The 11962-nt window shown below is 46.4% G+C and overlaps 1 protein-coding gene across 2 annotated transcripts in view; it reads left to right on the forward strand.

The window, feature by feature from the left end:
- Nucleotides 1-415: 415 nt before the first annotated feature.
- The window catches only part of ZNF823 (zinc finger protein 823), a 17350-nt gene continuing 5803 nt past the window's right edge, over nucleotides 416-11962 (forward strand). For both annotated transcript variants that reach the window (XM_011954768.1, XM_011954770.1), the window contains exon 1: nucleotides 416-614. In XM_011954768.1, the coding sequence (XP_011810158.1) occupies nucleotides 612-614 (3 nt within the window). In that variant the 5' untranslated portion in view covers nucleotides 416-611. The remainder of the gene's footprint in view (nucleotides 615-11962) is intronic.

Here is an 11962-nt window from a genome sequence, read left to right on the forward strand (position 1 = left end):
CGCCAACAGCCTCATCCCAAATTCCTGATCCCTGGCGGACATCAGGCCCTCCCTCCTGCCCCAGGGTGGCCTGTGTGCCCTGGGATCCCCTCCCGCTCCGAGGTCCGGGAATGGCCCCACTGGACAGGGAGCCTCGAATTCCCTGCACACACTTGTGAGTCCCTGTCCAGGAGAAAAAAGCAGGAAGAACCCACTGAGTACAATCAGGAAATTCTAAAATGCAAACGTCACTTCGGGAGGGGTCAGGTCACTGCGTTGGGAGGAAGCCCGCCTTGCCAAGGGCAGCGTCTGGAACCTGTTCATCCGGCTCCACTCAGCACTGTGAGATCGCTTCTTCTGTCAATCAGTCACCAAGGGGCGGAATCTGGAGCACTATCCAATCAGGGCCGAGGGGGCGGGGGGTGTGAGAACTGTCAATCAGGCACGCTGCAGGGAGGAGGGTGCGACGTTCAAAGAGCCCGCGGAGTGTTCTCCACGCCCCTGCGCTCTGAGTCCTAGGTCTGTCGCTGAGAGAGAGACGCCCTGAAGGTCTGTATCAGCGTCTGTCGCGCCGGGACCCACACTGGACGCTGGCTTATAGGGAGGACACCCGGACACCAAGAAGCCGGGAAATGGTGAGTGTGCGGGGCCCGGCGTCCCGAGGCAAAGAAGGGGCAGGTTGGAACTAGCCGGAACCTACCGTGAGGGGACCCGGGCCTCGTCGTGGGCGACTCCGGGGTCTGCAAACCAGAGTGCCTCTGGCGCAGCTCGGCCCTTGGTCCCCTCGGCCGCAAGATGGGGCTGGGGCGGCAGCCGGGACCCCGGGCGTCCTGTCCCGTCCCTGCGCGGCCACTGCGGCCCCGGCCCCGGCGCCCTCTCTGGGCAGCTCCGCGTCTGCCCAGATTGTGCGGCTGTAACCGGCACAGGTTCGCGGCCCGAGTCACTGCACCGAGACGCCGAAGGCTACATCAGAAACAGTTTAATAGGGGGAGAGGGGAGGAAACCCCAGATCCGCGTCCCTGAGAGGTTTGGGGATGGGGTGTTTGGGGGTGTGGACAGGGGCGGCTGGGGTGTGGGGTCGCTGGTTGGTGGGGAAGTGAGGGGTGACTCCTGGGACTGGAGGTGAAGAAACTTTATTTTCCTGCTGAGTGGGCTCCCTCGTGGGGTCTTCAGCCTGCTTGGCGCCAGCCTTTCCGCTGCAATTCAGGATCCGAGAAAGAACTCAGGCGACTCTTGAGCAACTCTCAGAGATCTTATCCCAGGCACAGTGGGGAAGCCGGCGGTCAGCGTCTGCTGTGACCTGACACTCAGGGAGGCGGCCCCGTGAGGCAGCGGGGCTGAGAGCACCTGGTTAATATCTAACTGCAATCTCGCCTCCAGCCTGGCTCGCAGTTCCTGTGAACCCGGTAAGGAGGCTGCACGGTGACAACGGAGGGTCACCAGGCAGAATCCAGACTCGTGTGTGTGAGCTTTGTGCTTGGGAAGAGGAGCTGTGGTCTGTGGATTCCCCGGTCCCTTTTTTCTTCCCAAGGGTGACCGGTTCCCCTCCGAGTCTTCCACAGATGTGGACAGCAGGGTCTCAAATCCACCACCCTGTCCCCCATCCTAACTCCTCCTAGGGCTGGCAGCAAATCCCTTGGTTTCAGAGCCTTCCCCAGGCTAACTTTCTCTCAATTCACAGCAACTTTATGAACTCTTTGTCCCTCAGGCAATATTTCAAACAGAGGCATTATTTTAATTGTCACTTTCTTTTCACATAGCAAGTATGGCTCTTTTTAAAAGATTTGTTTTGGGTTTGTGAACATTTCACATGTGAGGAAGCAAAGAATGACCTCTTGATTCCAGTGCAAAAAAAAAAAAAAAGTGTATGTGTGACTGTCCTTTATCTTGTCTACATAGAGATACCCGAATATTTTCAGTTGAGGTTCCTCTTTGCAAATGGCATAGGGTGATCTGTCCTCAGCCCAGTCTCTGTGGTGTCCTGGTCCTGGGTTACAGAACTTTTTGGGGCTGCTCCAAGATGCTCGTAGCTGCTGAGTCTTTGGTAGTGTCTAGTGAATATCAGCTTTGAGTAACTCCTCCCAGAGGACAGCCTGAGGTGGGGGGTGGGACCTTATAGGGGAGCAGCTGGATGCCTTGGGGTGGGAGGAGTTCCCTGGTATACTGTTCCTCAAAAAGCAAAGCCCTTAACACATTCAGTTTTTCTTCCCCAACCCCAGTTTCCATTCCTTGGGGACACGTGGCTGGTGAGCCAGCTGGTTGGCCGTATTGAGGGAGCTTCTCCTGGGAGGGTAATTACTCAGCAGTTCATGGGGGTGGAAGATGTCCCAAGTGATAGGAGGACCTGACCTGACACTTGAGTCAGATTTGTCTGTGTTCCAGTCAGCCCCTCCCTGCATTTGTCATCTTGAAAAGATTTGTTCACTCATTTCAGCTTCAGCTTTTTATTAACTGCTAAATGCATTTTATCATTAGAGCTCAATAAAGAAGGTAAAGTATGTTCAAAATGGCAAGAACAAGTTGGGTTTCAGAAAACTAATTACATATTTAGTCCTATATTTTATTTCTTTTTTAAACTTTTATTTACTTTTTTTTTGAGACGGAGTCTCACTCTGTTGCCCAGGCTGGAGTGCAGTGGCGCGATCTCGGCTCACTGCAGCCTCAACCTCCTGGGTTCAAGCGATCCTCCCACCTTGGCCTCCTGAGTAGCTAGGATTACAGACGCACGCTACCACGCCCAGCTAATTTTTTGAATATTTTTAGTAGAGACAGAGTTTCACCATGTTGGCCAGGCTGGTCTCGAACTCCTGACCTCAAGTGTTCCACCTGCCTTGGCGTCCCAAAGTGCTGGGATTACAGCAGTGAGCCATCATGCCTGGCCTCAGGTCTGTTTTTTTATTGGATGATTTCAAATGGAATTTCAGGGCCTAGCAGTGAAAAGAAATTGGGAAAAACTCTTTTCCTTTATGACTGCAGAAAAATGAATACATTTTTGCAAGGAAGTGTGCTGGATATATTGATGAATTATAAAGATTTACCAAAATGTTAGTTCCTCTCCTTTGTAGAGTGGAGAATCTGAGACAGTGGATAACTCTATTCTGTTCCTGTTACGTGGACTTGACAGATTAATGCTAAATCCTGTGGGACAGGACTTTCCAACAGCTAAAGAATTCAAATCTCATTATTCATTTATTAAATGATTTATTATTATGGAAAATGATAAATTATGACATTTGTTTTCTGAGATGGATAGATACTTGTGCTTTTTCTATTGAGCTATAAAATATAGATGCGTTGTGGTTTTCTTCCCTCCTATAAATATAAACGCTGGATTGGAGTGATTTTGCTGAACTCATCACACATGGGTATGTTTTTTTAAAATACCGGTGTAAGGCAGGTAACGGTAAGTGAGTAGCCTTGACTGGGCTGGAGAAGCCTGAGGCCACTGACTCTGAGCTAAGGTCAGTCTGGAGCCTGCAAAGGGAGGTCATTGAAGACCCAGTTGAGTTGGTTCTTCCTGGGGAACCTCCCTGGCAGGTGTCCCAACCTGCTCATTCCAAACATGGGAGGAGCCCTTTATACTGAGAGAAGCTACAAAGCACTGGAGAGTTAGAGATCCACAGGCAGAGACATTTGGGGTGATGCCCTGTCTGAGGTAGTCTTTGTTACTGTTATGGGGATGTTGCTAGACATTCTCAAGTAAAATGAATCTGGATTTGGGCAAGAAGTGACTTCATTCTAAAAGCATATTGCAAAAGGAGAAAACTACCAACTATAAGATCTGCAAGGATCTCAAAGCTTAGGCAGAAAATTGCTTTCCTTTTTCTTATCTTGCTCTGTTGCCCAGGCTGGGTGCAGTGGTGCGATCTCAGTTCACTGCAACCTCCGCCTCCCAGGTTCAAGTGATTCTCCTGCCTCAGCCTCCTGAGTAGCTAGGATTACAGGTGCCCGCCACCATATCCAGCTAATTTTTGTATTTCTAGTAGAGATGGGGCTTCACCGTGTTAGCCAGGATGGTCTCAATCTTCTGACCTCAAGTGATCAGCCCGCCTCAGCCTCCCAAAGTGGTGGGATTACAGGCATGAGCCCCCACGCACAGCCAGAAAAATTGCTTTTCCAAGTGAAGAGCAAACAATATTAGAAAGAAGGTAGGAGAGAGAGCAGGATGGAAGGTGAAAATCAGATCCTACATCAGAGAATGTTTCACCTTGACTTCAGTCAGTTCTTAGGAGAGGTTAAAAAGGAGGGATTGTGGCCGGGCACATGGCTCACACCTGTAATCCCAACACTTTGGGAGGCCAAGGCGGGTGGATCACCTGAAGTCGGGAGTTCGAGACCAGCCTGGCCAACTTGACAAAACCCCGTCTCTCCAGCCTGGGTGACAGAGCAAGACTCCATCTCAAAATAAATAAATAAATTGATTAATTAAAAAGAGGAATTGTGTGCTGGCTCAGACTAAGTCCAGCAGGGAGAGAAACTTAAGGAAGGTTTGCTCTATATTAATTTTGTGCAGGCTGGTTAGTGAAGACAAAATTGTTCGGCTAATCATTTCTGAGGCAAAAGTGGGAATTTGGTGGGGTTTTTGTCTGGTCTTTTTACAGGTTAAAAAGGAGGCATAGTCGAAGCAATGCAGAGGGTGTTACATTGCATTCAGTTGCTTGTTCAGAACACACAAGACTTAGGTGGTAGAAAGCTGAGGTGATTTCTTTTCTTTTCTTTTTAGTTTTTGAGGCAGAGTCTCACTCTGTTTCCCAGGCTAGAGTACAGTGGCATGATCTCAGCTCACTGCAACCTCCACCTTGCCTCCCAGGCTCAAGCGATCTTCCCACCTCAGCCTCCCCAGTAGCTGGAACTACAGGCATGCGCCACTAGGCCCAGCTAATTTTTATATTTTTCATAGAGATGGGGTTTCGCCATGTTGCCCAGGCTGGTCTTGAACTCGTGGGCTCAAGTGATCCAGCTGCCTCGGCCTCCCAAAGTACTGAGATTACAGGTGTGAGCCACCTAACCTGGTCTGAGGTGATTTATTTAATTCTAGCTATTAACCGAGATGACAGAGCTGGGGTTAAATTCAACATTATTAGAAGTCTGGTTTTACATTCACTGTGTTTGTTTAATCAGAGTACTGTATAAATTTAAAAGTCTGTTGGGGCTGACTTAGAGAAAGACTCCTTTTGGTTCTGCCTGCTGGATGACGGGTTTATGAATCTGAGAGTTTATTTGGGTCTGTGATATAATTTTTAAAAATATTTGGTCTTTTTAAATTTTTGAGACAGAGTCTTGTTCTGTCATCTAGGCTGGAGTGCAGTGGCATGATCTCAGCTCACTGCAACCTCCGTCTCCTGGGCTCAAACAATCTTCCTGCCTCAACCCCCCAAGTAGCTGGGACTACAAGCGTGAACCACCATGCCCAGCTAATTTTTGTATTTTTTGTAGAGACAAGGTTTTGCCATGTTGCCCAGGCTGGTCTTGAACTCCCAACCTCAGGTGATTCTCCTACCTTGGCCTCCCAAAGTGCTGAGAATACAGGTGTGAGTCACCGTGCCCAGCCTAAAAAAAATTTGGTAGTTGTTTCTTTTTTTCTTTTCTTTTTTTTTTTTGAGGTGGAGTCTCACTCTGTCTCCAGGCTGGAGTGCAGTGGCGCCATCTCGGCTCACTGCAACCTCCGCCTCCCAGATTCAAGCGATCCTCCTGCCTCGGCCTCCCAAGTAGCTGGGACTACAGGCATGCACTACCATGCCTGGCTAATTTTGCCTTTTTTGTAGAGGTGGGGTTTCTCCATGTTAGCCAGGCTGGTCTCGAACTCCTGACCTCAGGTGATCCACCTGCCTTGGCCTCCCAAAATGCTGGGATTACAGGCGTGAGCCACTGTGCCCGGCCTTTAGCCAATTATTGAACTGGAGGATGGTGCTGTTGTATTTATACACAGTTGGTTAAAAGGTTAGTTCCTGGGGCTTATAAATGACATCTGCAGTGGGGGCCTGTTGTGGGACTGAGCCCTCTAGTAAGAAACTTAAGGGATCTGTGTTAATTCTGGGTAGGGTAAGAATTGAATTATCGGACACCCAGTTGTTGCTGGAGAATTGGTTGGTGTTCAGCGAACAGCACACCTTTGTTATGAGAAGTCAGGGGCACCACAGGTCAAAGCCTTAAACTGACTATCTATTATTCATTATATGTTTATACATGTATGAATCCAGATGCATAGTTTTCTCTCTTCTGAGTTTTCAGTTAATTAATATTACACTTAATATTCCATTAATATGATGCTGAAAAGGTTTTTTGTTTTTTTGAGACGGAGTTTTGCTCTTGTTGTTGGCCAGGCTGAAGTGCAATGGTACAATCTCGGCTCATGGCAACCTCTGCCTCCCGGGTTCAAGTGATTCTCCTGCCTCAGCCTTCTGAGAAGCTGGGATTACAGGCGTGCACCACCACACCTGGCTAATTTTGTATTTTTAGTAGAGAAAGGGTTTCTTCATGTTTGTCAGGCTGGTCTCGAACTCCCGACCTCAGGTGATCCACCTGCCTAGCCTTCCAAAATGCTGGGATTGCAGCGTGAGCCACCACGCCTGGCCGGTTTTTTCTTAGTTTCTTTGCCTCCATCTGTTTGATACATGCTGCTGTCTGAGGCGTGGGTCACCCACTTCACTCTCATATTCCACAGCTCATGGGATTTGAATTGTTTCATTTTTGTTGGACTTTGTTGACAATGTCATCTTTATTTTTGTCTCCAAATGATAACACTTTATAAATTTTGTACATATGGGGGGAAATGTGCTGGGTTGTAGATTATGGATAAATTTAAATGTACTAGGAAAACCTGTTGGCACATATGGATTAACTGGCAGACCATGTGTGCATGTGTGTTTATTCCTTACAAATATTTATCTCCATGTGATTATATGTTGCTTTTTACTGATTGATTAGCTGAGCATTTTTTCTATATGGTCTTTCATCTTCTGTGAAATAATTTTCAGCCATTTTCTCATTAATTAATTAATTAATTTTTAAGTCAGAGTCTTGCACTGTCACCCAGGCTGGAGTGCAGTTCTGGGATCATGGCTCACTGCAGCCTCAGATTCCCGGGCTCAAACAATCCTCCTGCCTTAGTCTCCTATGTAGCTGGAACTATAGGCACATGCTACCATTCCTGGCTAATTTTTAAATTTTTTTGTAGAGATGAGGTTTTGCCATGTTGCCTAGGCTGGTCTCAAACTCAAGCAGTCCTCCCACCCCAACCTCCCAGAGTGTTGGGATGACAGGCATAAGTCACGCACAACTCTTCTTAATTTTCAGAGTTGAATTTCTCAGTTCCTTCCTTTAGGACCTACTTACATAAGAAAGCGGCCAGGTGCGGTGGCTCACGCCTGTAATCCCAGCACTTTGGGAGGCTGAGGCGGGTGGATCACCTGAGGTCGAGAGTTCAAGACCACCCTGACCAACATGGTGAGACCCTGTCTCTACTAAAAATACAAAATTAGCTGGGCAGGGTGGCACAGGCCTCTAATCCCAGCTACTTGGGAGGCTGAGGCAGAAGCATCACTTAAACCCAGGAGACAGAGGTTGCAGTGAGCTGAGATCACACCATTGCACTCCAACCTGGGCAACAAGAGCGAAACTCTGTCTCAAAAAAAAAAAAAAAAAAAAAAAAAAAGATTCTTTACTCAGGGACAAGATGTAAGCCCTAAATCATAAGACCTCCTCAAACAGGTTAATTTCCAAACGTAACCTGTAGGATAGTACTTCTTTATCTGGCCAGGTGACCTAATTGTTTTTCCTGGTAGACACCTTATGGCCCATTGTCTGACCTGTTTTTATTTTATTATTACCAAGGTAGCCACTGCCAAAATAATCTTACAAAGAAAGCCCTGACTGGGTAGAAATTAGATTCAGGTATATTGGTCAGGTAAGACACAGAGAAAGCAACTCAACAAAATGCAAGAAATAACAGAAACTATGTATTACTTAGAGATCCCAGAAAGAAGAGGTTAGCAAGCATTGAATGCCAGTAGGTACTGGGAAGCCATCTAGGGCATGTGTATTTTGCCACGTGGTTTTATAAGTTTTGCCTTATGTATTTTGATGATTTGTTTTATGAGCATAGATATTAAGGATTATTATGTCTTCTTGTAGAATTGACCTCTTTATCTTTATGAAATCTCTTCATCCCTTGTATCTTTCCTTGACCTAAAACGTGATTTATCTGAATTTAAAATAGCTATTCCGTATTTCTTTTGATTAGGGCAAGAATGGCATATATTCCTCCATATCTTTATATTTCATGTACATGTGTCTTTCAGTTTAAAATGGTTTTCATGTACACATTGCTGAGTCTTGTTTTATTTGTTGGTTTTTTTTAGAGACAGAGTCTTGCTGTCTTGCCCAGGCTGGAGTGCAGTGGCACAATCTCAGCTTACTGCAGCCTCCGCCTCCTGGGTTCAAGTGAATCTCATGCCTCAGCCTCCCGAGTAGCTGAGATTATAGGCATGCATCGCCACACCAGGCTAATTTTTTTGTATTTTTAGTAAAGACGGGATTTCACCACGTTGGCCAGGCTGGTCTCAAACTCCTGGCCTCAAGCAATGCACCCGCTTCAACATTCCAAAATGCAGGGCTTATAGGCATGAGCCACCGTGCCGACCAACCTTGTTTTTTTTATTCTATTCAGCCAGTCCATGTCTTTTTAACTGGTATATATAGCTAATATGCATTCAAAGTGGTATTGACATAATTGGTAATATGTATACATGTTATTGTTTTCTATTCTTATACTTGACTGTTTTTTCAACTTCTTCACTTTTTCTGCTTTCATTTTAACTGAGCATTCTGTATGATTCTTTTTTTTTGAGACGGAGTTTTGCTTTTGTCACCCAGGCTGGAGTACAATGGCACGATCTCGGCTCACTACAACCTCCGCCTCCCAGGTTCAAGGGATTCTCCTGCCTCAGCCTCCCAATAGCTGGGATTACAGGCGTGCCACCATGCCCGGCTAATTTTTGTATTTTTAGTAGAGACGGGGTTTCACCATGTTGGTCAGGCTGGTCTTGATCTCCTGACCTCGTGATCCACTTGCCTCACCTCCCAAAGTGCTGGGATTACAGGCGTGAGCCACCGTACCCGGCCATAAGTCTACTTGTTTCTTAAATTTTATTAGTGAATTCCCTAGAGTTTGTAGTACACCATTTACAACGAATGGACCTTCAGTTTCAAATAATGCTATACTGCCTTTGAGAGTAGCACTGGTATTACTTACTGTTCCAAATTCCTTCCTCCCATCCAATATAACATCACTGTCATTCATTTGCCCTATTGGAACCTGTTACTACCCAATACATTGCTAGTATTATTTCAAACAAGTTTGTATCTGTTAGATCAGGTAGGTATAACAAAAATATTCCCTAATACAACTGGGTACTTTTCAGTACCTTAATTTCTTTTTTTTTTCTTTTGCGATGAAGTCTCACTCTGTTGCCCAGACTGGAGTGCAGTGGTGCGATCTCAGCTCACTGCAACTTCCGCCTACTGGGTTTTAAGCAATTCTCTCTGCCTCAGCCTCCTGAGTAACTGAGATTACAAGGAGCTCACCACCACGCCCAAGCTGGAGTGCAGTGGCTCAATCTTGGCTCACTGCAAGCTCTGCTTCGCGGGTTCACGCCATTCTCCTGCCTCAGCCTCCTGAGTAGCTGGGACTACAGGCGCCCGCTACCACACCTGGCTAATTTTTTTTTTGTATTAGGAGTTTCACCATGTTAGCCAGGATGGTCTCGATCTCCTGACCTCGTGATCCACCCACCTTGGCGTCCCAAAGTGCTGGGATTACAGACGTGAGCCACCGCGCCTGGCCAATTTTTTTTGTATTTTTAGTAGAGACGGGGTTTAGCCATGTTGGCCAGGCTGGTTTTGAACTCCTTACCTCAGGTGATCCACCCGCCTTGGGCTCCCAAAGTGCTGAGATTACAGGCATGAGCCATCGTGCCTGGCCTTCAGTACCCTAATTTCAGAAGGAAATTTTATGTCCAGCTTTTCTTCCCACGACTTAGTAGGTCTGCTGTGCGTCTTAACTGTAATCTGTTGTTCCAGGAGATTGCAAGCTTTTTGTGTATTTTGCAACATTTTGAAGCAGTTCTTGGCACATTTGACCCTCATTGGGTTCCATTACTGATGAAGTAGAAAAGAGAACCTCCTTTCAGACCTTTGGATAGTCCCCATACCCATTGGAAAATACAAAGGCAATAATTTGCAAATAAGACCTGATCTGCTGCCTCTAGGGATCCACACTGAAAACTTGGTCTGCTGTCTTCGAGATTGGCTCTGATGTGAGGAGGGATTGGGCCAAGGACAGATAAAAACTCCACTAAGCTCTTCTACCATTTTTTGCTTTCCTTTTTCTGTCTGTTTATCTCCCTGTTAATAGTATGGGATGCCAAATATTATAGTTTCAAAATCCTTTATCTGTTTTTGGAAAGCTATAACTTTCTTGGTTAGAAGGGTTTTTTGGGGGATTTCTTTTTGTTTTTTTGTTTGTTTGTTTGTTTTTGAGACGGAGTCTCGCTCTGTCACCAGGCTGGACTGCAGTGGCGCGATCTTGGCTTATTGCAGTGTCCGCCTCCCAGATTCAAGCAATTCTCTTGCCCCAGCCTCCTCAGTAGCTGGGATTACATGCCCACACACCACCACACCCAACTAAGTTTTTTGGTATTTTTAGTAGAGACAGGATTTCACCATGTTGGCCAGGATGGTCTCAATCTCCTGACCTTGTGGTCCACCGGCCTCGGCCTCCCAAAGTGCTGGGATTACAGGCGTGAGCCACCGCGCCCGGCTGGTTAGAAGGTTTTTAACCTTTTCAGACATTGGTGACTTTTATTAGGTTTGGCAATATAATCTTTGTTGACTACTAAAAGTCTCTTTAGGAATTTAGGGAATATTATAGATAATCATGAGAGGTGACATTGAGTTTTTTCTTAGAACATGTGCAATCTTTCCCTGTCTTTCCTTCTCCTTTGTCATTATCCAATGCAAAATTTGTAATTTTTCCATTAAGATAGTGAGTTCTTTTTGTTTTTGTTTTTTGAGACAGAGTCTTGCTCTTTTCCCCAGGCTGGAGTCCAGTGGCGTGATATCAGTTTACTGCAACCTGTCTGCAATTCTGCAATTCAAGCAATTCTGTCTGCCTCAGCCTCCCAAGTAGCTGGGATTACAGGCGCCCGCCACAATGCCTGCCTAATTTTTGTACTTATTAGTAGAGACGGAGTTTTGCCGTGTTGGCCAGCTGGTGTTGAATTTCTGACCTCAGGTGATCCGCCCATCCGGCCTCCCAAAGTGCTAGGATTACAGGTGTGAGCCACCGTGCCCGGCCTGCGAGATATTTTTTATTAGTCTTTTGTTGTGCTTAACTACGTTTGGTCTAGAGGAAGCCAGTTGCCAGTTTCCAAATGTTCTGTCTTAGTGTAATTGCATAGGATGGGCTGAATATCCCACGTAACAAATTGCAGCCAAACATGTGAAACGTTAGCTACTAGGGTCCCTCAGTAGCGATCCAGTGTCCAGAGTGTTTTCTCATAACTGTCTTAGTCTGATTTTGTTACTTATAACAGGATTATTTGAGCCTGGGTAATTTATAAAAAAAAAAAAAAACACTGTTTTTCACACTTGTGGAGGCTAGGAGGCCCAAGATCAAGGCTTGGCATCTGGTAAGAGCCTCCTTGCTGGTGGGGACTCTGCAGAGTCCCTAGGTAGCACAGGGTATTGCATGGCCAGGGGCCCAGTGTTTAGTTCAGGTCTAAACACTCTTCTCATAAAGACACTAGGCCTACTCCTGAGATACCCTATTTATTCATTAAGCCATTTATCTACGAATGGATTAGTACATTCCTGAGGTCCAAACCCTCAAGATCCAATCAACTCTTTTTTTTTTTTGAGACAGAGTCTTGCTCTGTCGCCCAGGCTGGAGTGCAGTGGCACGATCTCAGCTCACTGCAAGCTC

The sequence above is a fragment of the Colobus angolensis genome, unplaced genomic scaffold (assembly GCF_000951035.1).
Source record: "Colobus angolensis palliatus isolate OR3802 unplaced genomic scaffold, Cang.pa_1.0 Scaffold39, whole genome shotgun sequence".
Classification (NCBI taxonomy): Eukaryota; Metazoa; Chordata; class Mammalia; order Primates; family Cercopithecidae; genus Colobus; species Colobus angolensis.